Source organism: Tursiops truncatus, chromosome 11 (assembly GCF_011762595.2).
Source record: "Tursiops truncatus isolate mTurTru1 chromosome 11, mTurTru1.mat.Y, whole genome shotgun sequence".
Classification (NCBI taxonomy): domain Eukaryota; kingdom Metazoa; phylum Chordata; class Mammalia; order Artiodactyla; family Delphinidae; genus Tursiops; species Tursiops truncatus.
Genome location: NC_047044.1, coordinates 17948430 through 17970152, shown reverse-complemented (window position 1 = coordinate 17970152; position 21723 = coordinate 17948430). Strand labels below are relative to the sequence as shown.

Here is a 21723-nt window from a genome sequence, read left to right as displayed (position 1 = left end):
CTCGATGCAACCAGAGGAAGCCTGTGCACAGCAACAAAGACCCAACACAGCCAAAGATAAATAAATAAATTTATTAAAATAAATAAATAAATAAATATATGGAACTCCTTGTTAGTCAGGGCTGCCACCAGGGTCCGGAGGAACAGGGCAAGGAAACATGTAAGTAGGAAAAGCGGTGGCTCTACTTTGACCTTCGGTGAAGCCTGTCACGGAGGGGATGTCAGCTGCAGGGCAGGCAAGGGCACTTGGGTTGGGAGAGCTGGATACGGGTGGGCGGGCAGTTCTCCTCTGCTAGATCCCTTTATCCTGGCCAGCGAGGGTGTGGGTGGGGAGCAGAAATGTCAGCTTCACCCAGGGGCGTTTCAGCATCCCCACTAGGGAGGCGCCCAGGCTCACAGCCCACGCAGGAGCTGCAGCTGTGGACAGCTGAGGCGGGCACGGGAAAATGTTCTCTGCAAAGAAGCTGAATCTGCTCGTGACCTCCCAGGCCCAGCTGTGCTCTCAGCAGCCGCTCCTACTCCCCTGCCCACGTCTACCTCCCCGGGGGAAAAGCCAGCTTCGTAGCTGAGGCAGTGATGCTAAATGGTGCTGGAGCCAGCCGGCCCTGCTTGTCCTGTTGCTTAAATTTTTTCAGTGAAAAGCTTCTGGAAATGCAGAGGAGTCCCAGGTCCACGAGTATCACTGCATAAAGACTGCAGCCCTGTCCCTCACGTAATTTAATAAATATGTGTCTAGTGATTTGTCATTGATGTAAGCTCCACGTGGGCACTTACAGGCTTACCTAACTCACTGCTGGACAGTTAGTGACTGGCACGGTACCTGATCCTAAACTGTTGATTGAGTGAATGAAATGAAATAAACAAACCTGACACTCAGGTTCAGCAAAGCAAGAGGATCAGTCTGAAAACCTATTGAAATAGAACACCTATAGCAGGATCATTACATAGGAGTTACTCCATAAGAATTCCATCTCCATGACTATGAGTTAGGAATCAATGCCTTATTGCTTTAGTCATCTCACCATCAAATTTGAATGGCAGGATTGGATTGGATTTGATGCCCCACTTTCACCTTTGCCCGCTTTCAGTCTCTCGTCAGCCAAGCCACCAGAGTGAACTTATCAAATGTCACTGCCGTGCTCAAAAGAAGTAAAAGTCTAAGCCCTTACAATGATGCACGAGAACAGACGAGACCCTCCTCTCATCCCTTACATCTCCAACCTCACCCCATCACCCTCCCTACAGCTCTGACTTCCTTCCAGCTGTCTGGCCTCCCTGCCGTTCCTCCAGCCTCAGGACCTCTGTGTTTGCTGTTCCCTCTGTCTGGAATACTCTTCCAACTCATATTGGCAAAGCCCGTTCCCTCACCTGCTTCTAGCAGTCACCCAAATGCCACCTTCTCTCCTACCAGATGGCCTATTCCCTTTCAGGGTTTCATCTTGCTCCATGGCACTTACAGGCATCTAGCCTACTACATATTTTCCATATGTATCATGTCTGTTGCGTGTCTCCATAATACAAGCTCCATGGAGGCAAGGATGTTTGTCTTTTGTTCATTGCTGTATCCCCTGTGTCTAGAACATGTTTGGGCACTTAGCAGGTAAAAACCAATGAAGGAAAAATACAAATATAATATACCCCCATAAATAAACTAGGGTCTTAATGATTTCTTCTCAAGAACAAATAGAAAATGGAAGCATTGCAAAGCAAACTGTAGCTCCCTTCAAAAGAGAAAAAATAGAGAATGCTATTGCTCTAGATGGTCGGTTATTAAGAAAATGCTTTGAAACTCCAAAAGAACACCCTTTCCTGTTAGCTGCACACACTATTCAGGAACTTACAATACAAGGTGTTATTTCCAAATGGCAAAGCCCTGCTTCCACACAGCTAATCTCAAAGGACTTATTTAATTGCTGTGTTTTGATTGGGCACAACTGGAGTTGTGTAATTGCAATAAAATTTATTAAATGTCTCATCCACTCTGAAATACTTAAAATTATAACCTAAGTGAGATATAATTCACATACCAAAAAAATCCACCATTTTAAAGTATACAGTCGGTTTTAGTTTACTTAGTATATAGTAAATATCTTCACTATCTAATTCCAGACCATTTTCAGGACCCCAGAAAGAAACTCCAGACCCATTAGGGGTCATGTCCCGGTTCCCCTCTACTCTCATCCCCTGACAGCCACTAATCTACTTTCTGTCTCTATGGACTTGCCTATTCAAACCTAAGATTTTTAACAGATGACATATATTTCATACTCTTGTAGTTTCAAAAACCTTGACTGAGCGCCATGTTGTTTTAACCAATTAAATTGTCTTCCTCTTGGCATGGGTTCCCAGAACCACAAGAATGTTCGTAGCTCTGCACATGATAGTGGGTGCTGAGACCGTGGCAGACATGGTGGAGCAAACCTTGAGCCACCCTAGCCACTGTGAGTTTATTTCAAATCCCCAAACTCTCACAGAATAAATGAGATCTGTAATAAGAACTGGAGGATGAGGATGGAAGAAAATAAAATGATCCCAAGAACCTCCCTATTTCTAGGGTTGAGACTGGAAAGGACACCACAGACAAACCCAATTCTTTCCTCACGCCCCAGTCTCTTCATGCCTGTGGGTGGTGAAGAGAGCATGTCAGCACCCGGAGTGGGAAAAGATATGGGGGTTTTAATGCAGACGACACTGTGAAGGAGTGCAAACTTTGGGTAAGATAACTCGATTCTCACAAACGCAAATAATGCTATGGCCCATAGTCGGCAATTAACAAGTATTGGCTGAATATCTTAATGTAATTAATAATGAGCTGATGATGTATGTGGAAGCTCTTTGTAAATTATACAATACTGTACAGATGCATTATTCATATTTCCTAATCCAGTTTCTTCTCCTTAAAATCATTCCATCACTGACAGGAATGACTTAGACCAACTTTGATCTATGGCATTAAAAAAGAAGGCAAGCTCTCTGCCCTCCAGCATTTATAATCTTTTAAGGAGACTGAAGGGAAGTAACTTGGCAGTTGCAGAGTGATATCTGATGAGGAGATTCTAACCTGGGGGTGACTTTTAGGGAGCCTCTCTTGCAGGCAAGGATGGACATAGAAAGGGGGAAGTGAGGGAAGAAATTCCCAATTTGGGGGATCATACTCACTGAAGTCAGGCTGCTTTGCTTGGGATTTCTTGACATCTTACCTGAGAATAGATAGGCTGGGGCCTGCTGCGGCATTATTAAAATCAAATTCCACATCCTTTAAGGCAAATCTTTCCAAGATTTCAAAGGTTCTGTTTGACTCCTTGGAAATAACAAACACTTCCTTGCACTTCTCAGTGAACTCTTCGTGATAGAAACGTTCAAAGTTGTGCTTGAAGTCTTTAGACACAAAAAGATATGTTTTGATACCTTAGATCTATAGTTTTGCATTTTCCATTACCCATGGTTATTATGAATACCAAGGGAAGTATCTCACCTTCTGTGTCTATACCACCTTCTTTCTATGTTAGCACCAAATTTCATAGCCCGTTCTACATTCTAATGAAAGGAAGCTATAGGCAAGCAACTTAATCTTAATGCTATTTGTACATGAAATCCTATGTAGGATTCCAAGTTATTTCATGACCTCAGAATGACCAAGGCAAAAAAAAAATTGGATTTTCTACATGTATCATCTTGTATTTTTAGACTGTTAGCTAAATATGAAGTCACCTAATTCAATCTCGTGGCATATGTGTATGTTTCTATCCATGGCAATGGTTGGGGGAGTGGAGTGTATTTTTAAGATAAGATGCCCAATGACAACCATGGGTACAGCTGCAACTCTGCCACTGGGCAAGTCCCTTAAATTCCCAGGTAAAATAAGTGGCAGGGCCAGACAACTGGATCTCTTGAGACTCCTTCTAGTTTCAAGGCACTGTGTTTCTAAACTCATTGCCTAATTAAAGTCAAGGTGTTCTGGACTGCCAAAATGTCCTCCTGTCTCTGGAGACACCTACGTCTCCCAGAGTTTGGGTGGGGTTTGTTTTTTTTACATGCAGTGAGGCAGGAAAATGAACATCAGGTAGTTTAACCTGGTAAGGTCTCAAGCCATCTTATACCCCCATAGTTAACTGGGCTGCCTTGTGGCTCAGGTTAGGGCCAGAATAACCTAGAGGACCAACAGTTTGGCCAAGGTTAGCTTCAAATTTCAAGATCTTGGACAGAATTGGAAATGATCCCACAGTCTAATGGATCTCTTTAGCTCACCCTGAACCTCACCCACTAGTCTCAGGCATCTCCAAGGACCTCAGAGTGCTTCTGAAGGTCAAGAGTATGAACTGAGGGCTTCCCTGGTGGTGCAGCGGTTGAGAGTCCGCCTGCTGATGCAGGGGACACAGGTTCGTGCCCCGGTCCAGGAGGATCCTACATGCCGCGGAGCGGCTGGGCCCGTGAGCCACGACCGCTGAGCCTGCGCATCCGGAGCCTGTGCTCCGCAAGCTGTGAGATTCTGGAACTACCTGGGTGATTAAAGGGTATCGAAGATCCAAAAGAAAAGTAATTTAGCCTTTTTTCTGAAGATTTTGTAATAATCCATCCATTCTGTACCTTCTACTGCAGACATGTAGTCCATATATTACATATTCAAAACTAAAGTCTAAAACAAGCTAATATTTCAATAATAACCAAAATCAAAGACTAAGGAGAATATTATGGAGAAATAACCTGTCTCTAACCCAAATATACAGGAAGGCTTGATTCTTGAACATGTTAGTAAATATTAATGAATGCAGTTCAGATTGAGACTAGTCAAAGCATATCACTATTAACCATACTTCAGGCCTTAGCCAAATATATACTATATTCTTCCAGGACCCTTTTTTTTTTTTTTTTTTTTTTTGGTACGCGGGCCTCTCACTGCCGTGGCCTCTCCCGCTGCGGAGCACAGGCTCCGGACGCGCAGGCTCAGCGGCCATGGCTCACGGGCCCAGCCGCTCTGCGGCACGTGGGATCCTCCCGGACCGGGGCACGAACCCGTGCCCCCCGCATCAGCAGGCGGACTCCCAACCACTGCGCCACCAGGGAAGCCCAGGACTCATTTTTTATGATTCATTCTCATTAGCCTAATATGTGTCAGGCACTGTTTTCAGGTATTTTACACCATTATTATACACATTACCTTGAGTTCAAGGTCGTTAATGCTAACTCAGTAAATAGAAGAAACCAAGGCTTACCAATATTACATCATTTTCTCAAAGTCACAGAACTAGGAACTAAAAAATCTTGGATCTGAGAGCATTTCTGTTGTTGGACATTCTAAAACTCCGAGCTCGTAGTAAATATTCAGGATATTTTGGGGCTGCCCAACTTCTATTCACCCTACCCTAATTCCAGTAACAGCCCCAGATTATCATTTGGGGTCCCACCTTGTCCCAACTCTCACTTCATGTTATTGTAGTGGGTCTGACTCCCTCCAGCTCCAGACGTGGCATATGACCCAAGTTTAGCCAATCAGAGCATCACATTCTCTTGGCACCAGTGACTGAGTCAGATACAAACATATAGTCCAAGTCCGGCTAATCAGAGACAGAAAGACTTAATCCTAGGACTTTGAGCCATTCCTGCTGGACCTGAACCTGGAGCTGCTACAGCCACCTTCCCTCCATTATGGAGGCGCCAAGGAGTTGAGGCAACATCAGGACAGCAGAGCCATGCAGAGAAATAGTGAGAAACCAGGGCCTGGTAACCTCATTTGAGCCAGTGGACGAAGCCTGAGCTGAACACAGACCCAATCCTGGGCTTTAAAGTTATATAAACTAAAATTCCCTGTCTGTTGGAGCCAGTCCGAGTCACTTTCAACCCAAAGAGTAACGACTGTTACAATATTCTTTTCTAGGACTCCAAAATAATTTGGCTTGTAGGCAGAGTTTTGTTTGACCAGCACAGGTGGGATTTTGTGCCCCACCCCCAACAATGGATGTGAATGACTTTAGGTGGGTCAACGCCCTTCCATGCAGTTGACTACAGATCCATCTGCCCCCCTATCATATTAGAAGGACTATGCCTGCCTGGTCCCTGAAAGCATCTGAGAATGCACCACCTGCATTTTGCACTCCCACATTAATTGGGCCCTTACAACAGTAACTCACAATCTTTTTTGGGTCATTAAACCTTTTGAGAATCTGATCAAAGACACAGGCCAACTTCCTACCGCCCAAAACACACATCTGCATATAAACATTCTCTTTTTCATATAAATTTAGGGCATCACAGATCCCTCCCAAAGTCTGTCTAGGTGAAGAATCTCTGCCCTGCTCTGATGTTGTTCCTCCCTTTTTAATCTGTACATGTCCATGACACAGTATTTTCAGAATAAATGTAACCATTTCATTCAGAGGCAACAGGATGCCAGGCAGTGCTTCTCAAACTTTAATGTGCCTGCAACTCACCTGGTCATCTTTATTAAAATGCAAATTCTAATTCAATAGACCCAGAATGCATTTCTAGGAAGTTCCTAGGTGATGCCGAGGCTACTGGTGCACGGATCACTTACTCTGAGTAGTAAGTGTAAAGGCAAACGAGCATGGATTTTGGAGTCAAAAGGACTTGGGTTCAAATCCTAGAATGATCCCTCACTGGTGAAGTGACATTAGGTAAGTCACTTAACTGCTACACAGCAGCTTTCATTTGTTCATCTGTAAAACAGGAATTAGAGCACCTACCTTGCAGGGCTAAACCTTGAAGATTAAATGCGATAACGTGCAAAAAGCACATGACAATTAATAAAAGTTCTCTCCTCTTTAGATCAGGATTTCTCAACCTTGGCATTGTTGACATTTTGGGTTGGAAAATTCTTTATTATGAGGGGCAGTCCTGTGCACTGTAGGATGTTTAGCAGTGACCCTGACCTCCACCTGTTAGATGCCAGTAGTACACCCCCAACTGTGACACCAAAAATGTGACACCAAAGATGTAGCCAAAAATCCCTTGGGGGCAAAATCAGCCCTGGTTGAGAACCTCTGCTCTATATCTACATGTTAACTGCCAGATATTTTAGGTCTTCTCTGAGCTCCTTGACTTCCTAAATCCTCTTCCATGACCCACTATTTGTTCTCAGTTTCAAAAATCTTCAAATGAAGAAATGCATGTTACAGGAATATGGTAATGACTTTAAATGCTCAAGGAATATTTTCAACCATTTAAAAATTCCTTTCACAAGGAAGACATACAAAACACATGGACCTATGACAACAGACTTAGCTATCTCCATATTTACTAACCTATATTTTCCATGATTAAAGTGGGTAAAGTTTCTCTATCACAACCAACCAGTCCTTGAGAACCAGGCTCACCCAACTCATGGAGATCTCTGTACAACCTGACAGGTAGTCCTTTGCTAATAATCTTGGCCTTAAGCTTTCCAATCTTTAATTTTTCCTCATTGTTGATCAGAAAACCTGCAGACACCATCTCCTCCTTTTCCTCGTCCATAGGCTTCAGCAGCATGGTTCCCGTCCTAAAGTAAAAATACTGAAATTGAGACTCATTCAGAAATGCTGCTTGGATGATCTCTAACTCAATCAGACTGCGGTTGGGATTCTCCAGGACCCAAGGATAACAGTTTCTTGCAGCAACATAGAGATTCTGTTCCATTATGGATAAACTTGACAAGTCAGTTGCCTTGGAGAACATGACAGGTGAGTAGTCAGGGAGAAAGTCCCCATATGTCTGACCCAGCAAGCAGATAAAAAAGGGAAAGCAGCTGTTCACGCAGTCCAGACAGAGCTTCAGATGTTGCTAGTGGAGACAAAAATGTTGTCTAAATAGATTGAAGGGTAAGGGCGCCTGGGCCTTCAATGCTGACCACCTCAGGTCCACAGCTTTGAAACACGCACCCCGGGAACTGCAGAATTCGCTCAGCTGAGGGAAGCTGGAGTTTGCCAAATAGTCTCTCTCTTCCTGAAAATCATCCAGAGTCGAGCAGATGTAAGGCTGAATGGGTTTCTGGGGCTTTAAAAGGAATTGGGCAGACCTGTCTACATTCTCATTTGCCTCCTGGCTCATTTCACTTTGCTCAGAGACGACATCACCCTTAAAACAATTTTCATCCTGGTGCAGCCACTGACCTCCACTGCTTCTATGACTTCCCCCTAATTATGTTCACTATAAACAGATTGAAATCCTTCCCCAAAATGCCTTCTTTCTTATAGATATTTGAAGGTGAGTGATGTCAACCAATGGGCAGATCAGAGTTGAGACACAATCTAGTTTAAGTTAGGAGTGAAAAAGAAAAAAACACATTCTTTTTTAGGATTACAGGAAGTCCACGGCTCCTCTGTTTCCCCAAAGCTTTTGCTGAAGAGCTGAGAACCACGGGTGATGAGTGGGCACTGGTTACAAGGCTCTCCCTCTTTTCCTCAGCCCCCCATTCCACCTTCCCGGTGTTCCGTTGGCCACCTGCTCCTTCTGCCACCCTGTGAATTTGAAAACTACATAAGGGGACTTGCTAAGAGTGTGAAAAGGAAGGCAAATGCAGAAAAGGAGCCTAGTGTATCCAGCAACAGAATAAGCCAAGACCCATGACTGTGACCAGAAGCAAGAATGAAAATAGGTATGAAGTTGAGGTCAGGACAAGAGGAACAAATCAAAATGTAATAAGGGCCAAGACCAGTAATGTACCTGGCATCCGAGAGGCAAAGAAGTCTGGCTCTAAGAATCTGATGGAGTTCTGTGATCATTTTTATCTTAAGTCGTGCAGGCTCATACGACACTCCATTCACCTACATGCACTGGGAATTCAAGTCCACTGACCTAATGGAACAACACACGCCCTCCAGCAACGATGCAGATATGCTTGCACATTGCTCAGAAGCAAAATATTCAATGAAAACTACTTAGCTTTACGAGCTTTTTCTTTTTTTTTTTTTCCGGTACGTGGGCCTCTTACTGCTGTGGCCTCTCCCGTTGCGGAGCACAGGCTCCGGACGCACAGGCCCAGCGGCCATGGCTCACGGGCCCAGCCGCTCCGCAGCATGTGGGATCTTCCCGGACCGGGGCACGAACCCGTGTCCCCTGCATCGGCAGGCGGACTCTCAACCACTGCACCACCAGGGAAGCCCACGAGATTTTTCTTGATGCAACTTATTTCCATACCAAATGTTGCTTTATTGGTTATGTTTGTTGCTTTCACCTACAGAGAAACATACCGTGTTATCACGTATAGGGCAATTTTCCATCAAGACCACCTGACAAGAATATAATAATACATTACCTTTTAAAAAAAGTGTTAACCCTTTTGCATTTAATTGTCACAATAATCCTACGATAGATAATATTACCACCCTACTTTACTGATGAAGAAAGAAAAGTTCAGACAGGATAAGCAACGTGTCTAAAGGTACCTGGCTAGTAAGTGAAGAGCTAGGATCTAAAAGCAGGTCAGCCTGACTCCAGGACACATACATTATACTGCCTCCATATAATAGAGATAAGACTCTAGGTCTTGAAGATACCACAAATCAATAGGTACGAAACACCTATGCAATAATGATACTGTAATAAAGAGGCGACAATCTGAAAAAATTAATTTAATTTAATCTCACACAAACAAAATCTAAAAGATGACAGAATAGGCATCATGGACACTTTATTAATAGACTTTTCACCTGCCACGTAGGAGGCTAGAATTAGATTATCAGACCTTGAAAATATCCATGTTTTCCTATTCCCAAATGATCAGAGGTAGTAATTTCTATCTAGGTCTCTACCAGGTCCCCAACACCTAGTATAAGGACTGGCTCAGAGTAGGTGACAGGTAAATAATTGTTGAATGAAAGAATTTAATATGTTTTAAATGAAAAGAAAACATAATTAAATATTTATCAAACCTGGAAAGGACTTCCAAAACTTATACGCTGTAGAAGAAATCACAAAAGAATAGATAATAACTACATTTTAAAAATACTTAGGGACTTCCCTGGTGGCGCAGTGGTTAAGAATCCACCTGCCAATGCAGGGGACACAGGTTGGATTCCTAGTCCGGGAAGATCCCACATGCCACGGAGCAACTAAGCCCATATGCCACAACTACTGAGCCCACGCTCTAGAGCCTATGAGCTGCAACTGCTGAACCTGTGGGCCACAACTACTGAAGCCCACATGCCTAGAGCCCGTGCTCAGCAACAAGAGAAGCCACCGCAATGAGAAGCCCTCACACCATAATGGAGAGTGGCTCCCACTCACCGCAAGTAGAGAAAGCCCACGTGTGCAGCAACAAAGACCCAACACAGCCAAAAATAAATAAATAAATACATTCATTAAAATAAATAAATAAAAATAAAAATACTTAAAGGCAAACAACAGACTTTAAAAATATTTGCCACAAATAAATTTATCTTTATTCTAAGAAAAATACTGATATCCTAGTTGACATATAAGCAAAAGATACAAACAGATAAAAAGAAAAATAATACAAGAATACATATAAAAGCATATTTAACCTTTCCAGAATTCAACGAAATTTAAAAGTAAGCAATGATACAGATTTTTTTGAGTACACATAGTTATCTAAATATTGGTGAAATTTATACCTCACATATATCTATGGAATTGTAAACTGGTAATTCTGGAAAGCCATTAGAAGGTATATTTGGAAAGTAAATGGCAATATACTTCAAAATATATTAAAGTGTTTTTAATTTTTGACTCAATGATTCTACTTTCTGGGAATCACTCCAAGGAAATAATCAAAATAGTGAGCAACTATAGTCATTAGATGTTCACTGTTTATGATAGAAAAAATAGTAAAAGAAAGAAAGAAAACTAAATGGTCTCCACAAAGGACATAACTAAGAGGATAAAAGTATAACTAAGAGGATAAAAGTATAGCCACTGATGGCAAGTGGTACGTATGTTTAAAAGACAGTTAGAGACTTCTGCTTCCAGCCATGATAAAATAACAGGGACTAGACTTACCTATCCTCTTCAAAAAATTAGAAAACTGGACAAAATATAAGAATTAGCTGTTTTCAGACATTATACATCAGGCAGTACAGAAGTGTGTGATCCCAGAAAGAAGTAAACTAGAGGAGCTATATTATTATCAGAAAAAGTAGACTTCAGAACAAGTGTTACTAGGAATAGAAAGTGACATTACATAATGATAAAGTAGTCGGTCTACCAAGAAGACATAATAATCCTAAGTGTGTAGGCACCTAACAACAGAGCTTCAAAATACACAAAGCAGGGACTTCCCTGGTGGCGCAGTGGTTAAGACTCCATGCTCCCCATGCAAGGGACCCAGGTTCGATCCCTGGTCAGGGAGCTAGATCCCACATGCATGCCGCAACTAAGTGTTCACATGCCACAGATAAGAGGCTGCATGCCGCAACTAAAGAGCCACTGAGCTGCAACTAATGAACCCACGAGCTGCAACTAAGGAGCCCACCTGCTGTAACTAAGACCTGGTGCAACCAAATAAATAAATAGATATTTTTTTTAAAAAACTTAACAATCACTTATTTAAAAAAAATACACAAAGCAAAACTGGTAAAATGAAAGGAGAAATAGATACACCCTTAATACAGTTAGAGATTTCAACACTCCTCTCAAGTAATCAGTAGTTTAAATAGACAGATATCAGCAAGGATATAGAAGATCTGAAAAACACTATCAGGCAACTTCATTTTTTTGAACATTCCACCCAACAACAGGAGAATACAGGTTCTTCTCACATGCACATAGAACAAGCACCAAAATAGACCAGGTTCTAGGCCAAAGGTCAGCAAACTACAGCCAAAAGGCTAAGGCCCACCTGTTGCCTGTTTTTATAAAGAACATTTGATCAGAACACAGCCACTTTCATTCATATTAAGTATTTCATATTACAACAGCAGAGTTGAGTAGTTATGACAGAGGTCAAAGGGCCCACAAAAACTAAAATATTTTCTATCTGGCCCTTTAAACAATAAGTTTGCCAACCTGAATTCTAGGCCATAAACCAAAACTCAACACATCTGAAAGAACTGAAATTATATAAAATATGTTCTCTAACCCCAATGGAATTAAATTTGAAACTGATAACAGAAAGATACCTGAAAAATTCACACAAATTTTGGAAATTAAATATTATTTCTAAATAACTCATGGATTGAAGAGGAAGGCAAACAAAAATGGTGACAGAAAGCAGATCTTTAGTTGCCTTGCAGAGCATGGGGAGGAAATAACTGGGAAGGGTCACAAGGGAACTCTTTAGGGCAACAGGAATGTTTTCTATCATAAATATAATGGTAGTTAGATGTAGGCATTCATCAGAACTTACCAACTGATCACTTAAAATGGGTGCAATTTATTTTATATAAATTAGACCAAAATATAGTTGATTCTTTAAAAATCTGAGGACTATATACCAAGAGAAAAAGGTTTATAAGTAAGGGTTAAGTGAGAAGGAGAAAAAAATAAGTATAGGCCATAATAATAACAGTGCTAATAAAACACAGCTAAATATGGGAAACAGCACAGTGCAGAAGTCAAAGGTCCAAATTCAGAACACCAGTTCCCAGGATTCAAGTCCTTACAGTAAGTGTCGTAAATTCACCATGCTTCAGTTTCCTCATCTGCAGAACAGGGATTACAGAATCTATATCATAAAATGCTTAAAAAGATTAAACAAGTTATTGGATTGCGAAATGCTAACAACAGTGCCTATAACGAATAGTCAGTGAATGTTAAGTATCATTATTAGAGAAATGCACGTGAGGTAAAAACAGGAAAGAAAAATGATACAGTAGCTGTGTTAGAATGGTAAGATTAAGACAAATCCATTTCTCTGATCATAGTAACTATAGCTACATTACTTTATAATTAAAATGAAAAAACCATAATTCCACAACTTGCTCCACAACTGCTGATAAAGAACCCTCCCAGTTTTTGCAGAAATAGGGGATTAATGGTGGGGGGAGAGGGGAGAGGAACAGAGGAGACCTAAATAGAAGAAGGAGTTATTTTGGAGTAGAAATTAGATAAAGAAAAGTAGGACATGACTCTTTATTTTTCTTTAAAACAATGTTAAGTCAAAAAATTTAACTAGAAACTTTTCGTTATTACTGTAAGTGCAAAACCCTTATCACATGTCACAAATAGATAGTATCCATAAAAATAAATGCATTAAAAAGCAAAGTACTGAATAAATTCTATTTAGATACACTTCTCTTTTTATGGAGAAAGTAGATTAACATGTACTTATTAGAGAGGCATTTAAGACAAACTTGGACCAAACTGACTTTCTCTTGGTATAATCAGAAACACCGAAAAAGAACTGAAAGGCTCCAACATCTGTGCCAGAGAATCAAAGTTACTTAATATTTGTCCCTGGCCCACCTGATGGCAGCAAGTGCATCAAAGTGGCATCTCCCACATTGTCGGGGATACAGAGGTTGAGCATGGGCTTTGGAGTCATATAAAACCTGCCCCAAGATCTCACTCTGACACTAGTTCCTGCAGCTGTAAATCTGGAAACAATGACCACCCATTTGGCAGGATTAAATGATACTTTGCATAATAAGCACCTAATAAACATTTTTTAAAATAAAAATTTGTTTTCTTTTAACACTGCTAAGGTGGACACTTTAAGAAAGAACATTCCCTAGTAAGGGCTGAGGCATCCTGTTGCAGTGCCTTAAAGAGAGTGTCCATGCCACTTGGATGCCCATTGCTACCCTGGGTCCTGTCAATCCTGAGGCCTGGTGTCTAGCTTTTCCTTCCATTCTGGGAACTGCTTCACTGTCTCTTCACTAAGTCTCCTGCTCTTGAAAGAGGAAGGAAGGAAGGAAGGAAGGGAGGGAGGGAGGAAGAGGGAGGGAGGGAGGAAGAGGGAGGGAGGGAGGGAGGAAGAGGGAGGGAGGGAGGGAGGGAGGGAGGGGAAAGAGACAGACTTCTCAACAGATTTCTTAAGCAAGTTATCACGGCTTAGTTTACAAGAATCTGCAAGGTACATACGAAGTCCTCAATGTTTGCTATTCCTACTGCTATTGTCAGTGTTAACATTACCTCTATTGCAAATGTTTGATTTCAAATTTTGCCATAAAGTAGCCTCAATCGTATCACTATATTTATCACTGCACTTTAGAACTAGAAGTTATAAGAATATCTACTAACTGGTCAAAAGCTCCTCTGACTTTTTTTCAGAGATTTCTCTCAATATTTTAAGGCTTCGGGATTTCTATATTCAAATACCCCACCCCCAAGCCCGCCCTCAATGACCACAGCATCTAACTTTAGTACTCTGACAACGCCAGGCTGTACTTTTACTTTGCTTTTCCTCTCTTTTCTTTCTTTTTTTTTTTGTAAAGCTTTTTATGCTTAAAATGTAAATCAGGGCTTCCCTAGTGGCGCAGTGGTTGAGTCTGCCTGCTGATGCAGGGGACACGGGTTCGTGCCCCGGTCCGGGAAGACCCCACATGCCGCGGAGCGGCTAGGCCCATGAGCCATGGCCGCTGAGTCTGTGCGTCCGGAGCCTGTGCTCCGCAACGGGAGAGGCCACAGCAGTGAGAGGCCCGCGTACCGCAAAAAAAAAAAAAAAAAAAATGTAAATCAGTGGGAATGTAAATTGGTACAACTCTCCTAGAGTGTAATTTGTCAGTACCACAACCCTTTGAAACACAAGTCACATACATTTACCAAGCATATCAATTTTAAGAATTTGTTTTATTTGTCTATAAGGATTTACATCTAAGAATTTTCAGTGCAGCAGTATTTACAATGGTTTAAAGATTGGTAAACTAAAGGGCTAACGATAATAAATCGATAATTATGGCACAGTCATGACATGAAATAGTGTACACCCACTAAAAGATACCTTGTAAAAATATTTACATGGAAAAATGTTTACCATATATTGGCAAGTTAAAGACAGTTACAAAACTGTTATTGTGTGATTCCAATTTTAATTTAAAAATGTATATATTAAACATTAATGAAGACACCAAGATGCTAGTAGTGATGTATCTAGTTAAGGCATATGGGTTATTTTAATTTTCTTCCTCAATCTTTTTTTAAAATTTTTTAATTTGCAAATTTTTTCATAATACACATAAAAAAATAAAATTTCTTTAAAAAGCCTTTCAAACTTTTTCAAGTAGCCAAGAGGTACGTAGTAGCTAGAGCAATGTAAGAAATTTTTTAAATATGAGTTCCACTTTGTTCTACCAATAGTTAACTCTGAGACCTCATTTCTTTTCTCTGGACCTCGAATTTCCTTAGCTTTTTTTAAAAAGAGAGGGAGGAGCCTTGAGATGGGAACATAAATTGGTACAGCTTTTTTCCACCCCCCAGAGGAACTGGTAAATAACCACAGAATTTGAAGGCACATACTCTTTGACCTAACTATTCCAAAACTAAAAGTTTATCCTCCAGATAAGCTTTCACAAATAAAAAACCTGTGCAGATTAAAGCATTCTCTGCAGCACTGGCTGTAATAGCAACAAACTGGAAACAAAACAAGTGCCTATCAAATAGGAAAGTAGATTTTAAAAGATAAGACATCCAAGATCTATTAAATGGAATAAGCTAATGTGTATTGTTCCATTTATCTTTTTTAAAATTAAGAATTTCATGTTTAATTTTATTACACACATATGTACGTTCACAAACACACATGCGCGCACACATACACACCCACCCACCCACACACACACAATTTCTGGAAGGATGCATAAGGAACTTCTATCAGTAGTGACCTCTAGAGAATGGGAACAATGGGGTGGGGAGAACCTGGAACTTCTACCTTTGATCTTACACTTTTCTGTACCAATTGGAGTTTTTTTAAACCATGAAAATATCTTAGTTTTATGATTCAAAACCAAGAGGGTGAGTTGTGGAACTACATGATTTCTAAGACTTCTTCCAGCTCTGAAACTCCTATTAAGTCCCTAATGTAACATCATCAACATGGCTAATTAGATCATGTAAAATATCAAATTACCACAATTTAAAATTTAACAAATCTGTTATTTGAAATTCAATTCCTCTTGTGCTCTGCTGGTATCCAAAGTTGACAGAGGACAATTGGACATATACATATATATATATATTTTTTTTTAATATTTATTTATTTGGTTGCACCGGCTCTTAGTTGCAGTAGGCGGGCTGCTTAGTCGTGGTTCATGGGCTCCTTACTTGAGGCATTCGAACTCTTAGTTGTGGCATGCATGTGGGATCTAGTTCCCTGACCAGGGATCGAACCCAGGCCCCCTGCATTGGGAGCACAGAGTCTTCACCACTGCACCACCAGGGAAGTCCCGGACATATATTTTTTAATTGATCTGTTTTTCTAAGGCAGAGACTAGGGAGATGTTCATTTTTAGGTAATAGAAAATAAAATGTAAACTACAAGACCACAGATGAATTTAATTTAAACTCTCTGATTGCATGTTAAGAGTCACAGCACCCACAGATTTTATTAGCAAATGCAGGTAACCATTATATAAACCCACAGTCAATGCTCAGGCAGGGTAACGTGATGTGAGTTGGGGTGGGGCCTAGGGAGATCACAAATAATCCACATTTGTGGTTAAAACTAGTCAAAAAGAAGATATAATGTAAACTGTAGTTACAATTACATTAAATATTTAGAAACACATTTACTGTTCTCTAGTCAAAAATAATACAAGTTCCACATTTCGGAAACTTTAAACACCATATTAATTACTTGATGAAAACTACCGAAAGGTTAACATGAGGAAATAATTATGGCTGTTTAATGTCTTAGCTGAAATATTAGGATTTTTTTTTTTTTGCGTATGCAGGCCTCTCACTGTTATGGGCTCTCCTGTTGCGGAGCACAGGCTCCGGACGCACAGGCTCAGTGGCCATGGCTCACGGGACCAGCCGCTCCGCGGCATGTGGGATCTTCCCGGACCGGGGCACGAACCCGCGTCCCCTGCATCGGCAGGTGGACTCCCAACCACTGCGCCACCAGGGAAGCCCGAAACATTGGGATTTTTGAAACCCAATATTTGAACCCCAATATTAAAATAGGACCAAGAACATCTACATCTCCTACATCTACTTCCACATTCTACCATGAAGGACAATTCAAAGCAGAGCAACCTTCCTGCCAGAACAGAGAAGCTGGATAAGATACTTGAGGATTTATTTAAAGGCATCAGACAGCTACTCAGGCAACCAGGATTTCAGAAGACAAGATTCCAGAAAGGAAGGGTTAAGAAGTGATCCCTACATTCTCTGTTGCTTTTCCCCTTAAAATGCTTGCTGATTCTTACACCATGCAGAGCTAATATTCTTAGAAAGCAGCACAAGGCTGATGCGCTAGGCAACACTCAGCAGCCTCGTGGTGATAGTGCTAGTAGGACAAAAGTTGGAGTTCCAGGCCCACCAGAGAGGAGCCTGGTAAACACTGTGGGCTTTCTGCTGTATTTCCTGGATGCTCGATCTTGATTGAGTAGGTCTCCCCCATTCTTAGTGTGCACTCACAGACTTTCTTATTTTCTCCTAAACTGGATTTCTTTTTTTATATGATGTAAGATAGGTGTCAACTTTATTTTTCTTTAGATGGATAACCAGTCAAGGCCAGCATCATTTGTGAAACAAACTATCCTTTCTCCTCTAAATTGAAATATCACTTTTATCATGTATTAAATTGAAACAATCTATGTCTGGATTCTCTCTTTTGCTGCACTGTTCCGTTTGTCTATTCAAACACGTAGTGAACATTTACCATTCTTTTTGACTGTGCAACATCTGAATCCCCTCCCTATTTTGGAGGAAATCCCCACTTCTGGTTCTTGTCCATTTCATGAGCCCACTCCTCACAAATGAAGCTGAAGATGCCAGCTAGAACCTTGCTCAGCTTCCCTTGCAGCTACGGTATGGTAGCAGGCAGCTTCTAAGATGGTCCCAATGATCTCTGACTCCTGGTATTAACCTCCTTGCGTAATCCCCTCTTCTCACTGAGTAGGGTTACTGCAGAAATGATAGTATGTGATTTCCAAAGTCGGTCATGAGTTCTCATGGCTCCTGCCTTGTTTTCTGACTTGGATCACTCACTCTGGGGAAAGCCAGCCACCATACTGTGAGCACATCCAAGTAGCCCAATGGAGAAGTCTGTGTGGTGAGGAACTGAGACCTCCTGCCATTACCTATGAGTGAGTCATCATAGGAGCAGATCCTCTAGACCCAGCCAAGCCGTAGATGACAGCAGCCCATGCTGACATCCTGACTACAGCTTCATGAGAGACCCTGAACCAGGACCACCCAGCTAAGTACTCCTAGATTCCCCACTACAGATACTTTGTGAGATAATACATGTTCATTGTTCTAAACTACACAGTTTTGGGGTAATTTGTTACATAGCAGTAAATAATACCCTATAGGGTATGGTACCAGACCCAACTTCTCCATTTGTTTTATATTCTTCAATAAGATTTTATGGTTTCCTTCATGTTGGAGCTATGTCTTTCTTGTCAAGTTTATTCCTAAGTATTTTATGGTTTGGGTCTCTAATATGAATGAGATTTTTAAAATTTCCATTTCTGTGTTTTTTACAAGATTACAGCAATTCTATTGATGTTTACATATTTCTTATAGTCAGTAATTTTTTCCCCTAGCTAGAGTCTCTTGAGTTTCTGGATAGGCAATCATTTCACCAGTGAGAAGGGATTTCAAAATAAAAAAAACCTCAACTTTTTAAAATTAATTTCAGTTAATTTTCTTAGACCCTCCTAAACAGTGTGGGACAATACTGACAATAGCGGGCATCTCTGTCTGTTTCCTGCTTCCTACTGAAATGGTTTCAGTGTTTTATTGTTTAAATCAATGGCTGCTATTAGGGTTTCTTGGATTGAGGTATAATTTACATGACAAAGTTCACTCTTTTCGAAGTATACAGTTTGATGAGTTTTAACCACCACCAAAATCAAGATCAAGAGCATTTCCATCACCCCAAAAAGCTCCCTCACATTCTTTTGCAGTCATTCTTTTATATCTTTGCTTTGGTTTAAATAAGATACATGCACTTATGCTGCAACTCCACTGTTAATATTTGTTCAAACTCTGCACAGACACCATATCAATATTGCTCACCCCTCTATTGCCAGCACCTTGCATAATACCTGGCACATACCAGGTCCTCAACACTTGCTGAATTAATAAATGAAAGAATGAATGAACCAACTGACCAACCAAAAAATTGACCTTGGTGCTCAGCCTCATTCCTCAATGCTCTCCGATGCCAACTGCTTTCCTGCCTCGATCTCCCAGTCTGCATCCTCCCTGACTCCTCGCTGCTGGACTACACCTGTCTACCAGTTGAGCTATCCATTGCTCCTAACGGCACCCCTTTGCCTCTCTGGTGTTTTCTCCCAAGTTCAACTGCAAAGGAGGGTGCTGTCTAGTGGGGTTAGCTGTGCTCAAGAAAAAGCTTAACAACAAAAACAACAAAGGCAGCTATTCCCTATACTAGTCATGGACATATAATGTTAAAAGGAAAAAACTAAAATTAGGAAGCGAGGGAATCAGATCCACAGGTCAGCAGTTTAAAAACAATCTGGAGTGTAAGTTCTGGAGGAGCTAGCCAAGATGGGACATGAGGATCAATCATAGGTCAAAGGCAGAAGAAGTGGAGACTACAGAGGAGAAACAGCAAGGCTGGGAAGAAACAGCAAGGCTGGGAATGGGGTAAGCTGCCCATTACCTTCACAGGGTGCATAGCCAGGGATCATGTCTTAAAGGGGCAGAGTTGAGCCTGACAACAACCAGCCATATTCTTCTGCCAGTCTATTGTCTTGCGTTCTGCCTGCCTCATACATTCCCACTGTTATCTGCAGTAACATCTATCCACAAGCAATGCATCTATTCTGGAGGGCCTGCCTCATTCTCAGTTCCCTTCAGGTGCAGCACAAATTACCCACCACTGACCAGTTAAGATGGAATTTGCAGTTTCAGAACTGGTTGCTTACTTGTTCAGAGCTAGAGAAAAAGGGGAAGAAATGTTGTGAAATGCAGAATAGTGAAGGAACTCATCTTTTTCTAAAAAGAAAAAATAAACAGGAGTTAAAACACACAAAAATGCAATTATTTGAGATTTCTGAATGTAATCCACACCCTAGTAACTCTTTAAACAAAAAAAATAAGCACAGAGGCATAACAAAAGCTTTGTAAGCTACCCTTTTCTTACTAATAACAAATTCAGATAATTTGGTTAGATGTAAATAAGGGACCACCACAACGTGTAAGTGCTGACCACAGAATTAAGACTGGCGAACCTCAATAGGGGAAGTTATAAATATATACGATAGCCTGTCACTGAAAAGCTTGTCTTCAGGAATTCGGATGATTATCTGAAAACAAATTCGAAGTTCAATTAACCTGTAGGAAGCGGTAAGGAAGGCAGTGTTTCTGTGGAAACCGGGTGCGGGTCGGGCTGGGGGCTCTGTAAAGGCTAAAAAGCCATAGAAAATATTTCCAAAGGCCCAAGCTTTGGGTGAGGGACTTCCCTCACACGAAAGCCACCTGGTGTTTTATGTCTTTCTGTATTTCTATGAAGTTACAAAGCTGTACTCTCTCGCTCATTTGCAGTCCCACAGGTTTTGCTTTCAAAGATCTGCAGGTGTATCCTCCTGCACCCGTCAAACTGAGAGTGTTTTTTTTTTTCTTTTTTCTGCTAGACTGGACTTTAATACCATGCTCTTCACCTGACTCACAGCAGGGACTCTGGGACCACCGGTTCACCGCCTTTGAACTCTCCTGAGGGAGTCAGGGCATCAAAGTTGCTCGCGATTTCCCGTAAGGGAAGGGGGAAAAAAAAAAGGCCCGCTACCCTCTTCTGTAAACCGAAACAGAAGGCCTAGCATTCCGGCTGTGAAAGGTGCAGACGTACCAGAAGCTCCGGCTGCCCACGTGACGCACGAGAAGCCAGATTCGGAAAGGCGCGTCCATGAACCGGAGGCTGGGCCGGACTCAGGCCGACCCCCAGAACGCTGGGCGGCCTCGGCCAAGGCCTGGCGGCTTTCTAGGTTCTGAAGGCTGTGTACACTAGAGAGTCTGGAATAGGCAGAAACTTCTACGGCACTGGCAACGAGATATAAATTCTAAAACACGCAGCGCAGAGTTCCCGCAAAGACACGCTGGGAAAAAGGCAGAAGAAAGGGCCAAACTACGCAGCTGATCAAAGACTACGATTCCCAGCATGCACTACAGTGTTTTCCCCCTAGTACGTTGCATGCCGGGAACTGTAGTTCCTCCCCAACCCCATCGAAAAGTGCGCCGGGGGATTTTCAACTTCTCACGTGTGTCTCGATTCCGAGAAGCACTGCCAGATAGAAAGCTGACTGCGAAAAGTCGCTCTGGAATCATTCCCAACGTGACCCCACGCATGGACAAGGGAAAGGTGAAGAACGCGTTGCCATGGCTACCGCTTCCCCTCGTCACGGAGTAAGCGCGCTCAGGATCCGGAAGTGGTTCCGCGTGACCTCTCCGCAAGGAGGATGTGTTCTGTGCTGACGTTCATTGGAGGGTTTCCCTTAGAGACCAGAGCAACACAGGCAAAGGGGCGGTCCCGCGTGAGAGGGGCCCGCGGAACCAGTTGATTGGAGAAAAGGAGCCAGGACTGACCAATCGGAAGGAGCCACGCTTCGGGCATTGGACACCGCACCTGGACAGCTCCGATTGGTGCACTGCGGTCCCCCCCACGAGTCCCCATTGGGTACAGGTGGTGCGTGGTACGGCACGA

At 41.9% G+C, this 21723-nt stretch overlaps 1 protein-coding gene across 4 annotated transcripts in view; it reads right to left on the bottom strand.

Annotated features, from left to right (window-relative positions):
• The window catches only part of LOC101329768 (putative tetratricopeptide repeat protein 41), an 81246-nt gene extending 59841 nt beyond the window's left edge, over positions 1 to 21405 (bottom strand). The window contains exons 1-5 of one of the 4 annotated variants that reach the window (XM_073788274.1): positions 20872 to 21405; positions 19952 to 20021; positions 8658 to 9168; positions 7259 to 7494; positions 3200 to 3377 (exon numbers count right to left, since the gene is read on the bottom strand). In XM_073788274.1, the coding sequence (XP_073644375.1) occupies positions 3200 to 3377; positions 7259 to 7494; positions 8658 to 8716 (473 nt within the window). In that variant the 5' untranslated portion in view covers positions 8717 to 9168; positions 19952 to 20021; positions 20872 to 21405. Of the gene's footprint in view, positions 1 to 3199; positions 3378 to 7258; positions 9169 to 19951; positions 20022 to 20871 lie in introns of all 4 variants that reach the window. The other 3 variants (XM_073788272.1, XM_073788273.1, XM_033866187.2) reach the window with 3 other exon arrangements.
• Between the last annotated feature and the right edge of the window lie 318 nt (positions 21406 to 21723).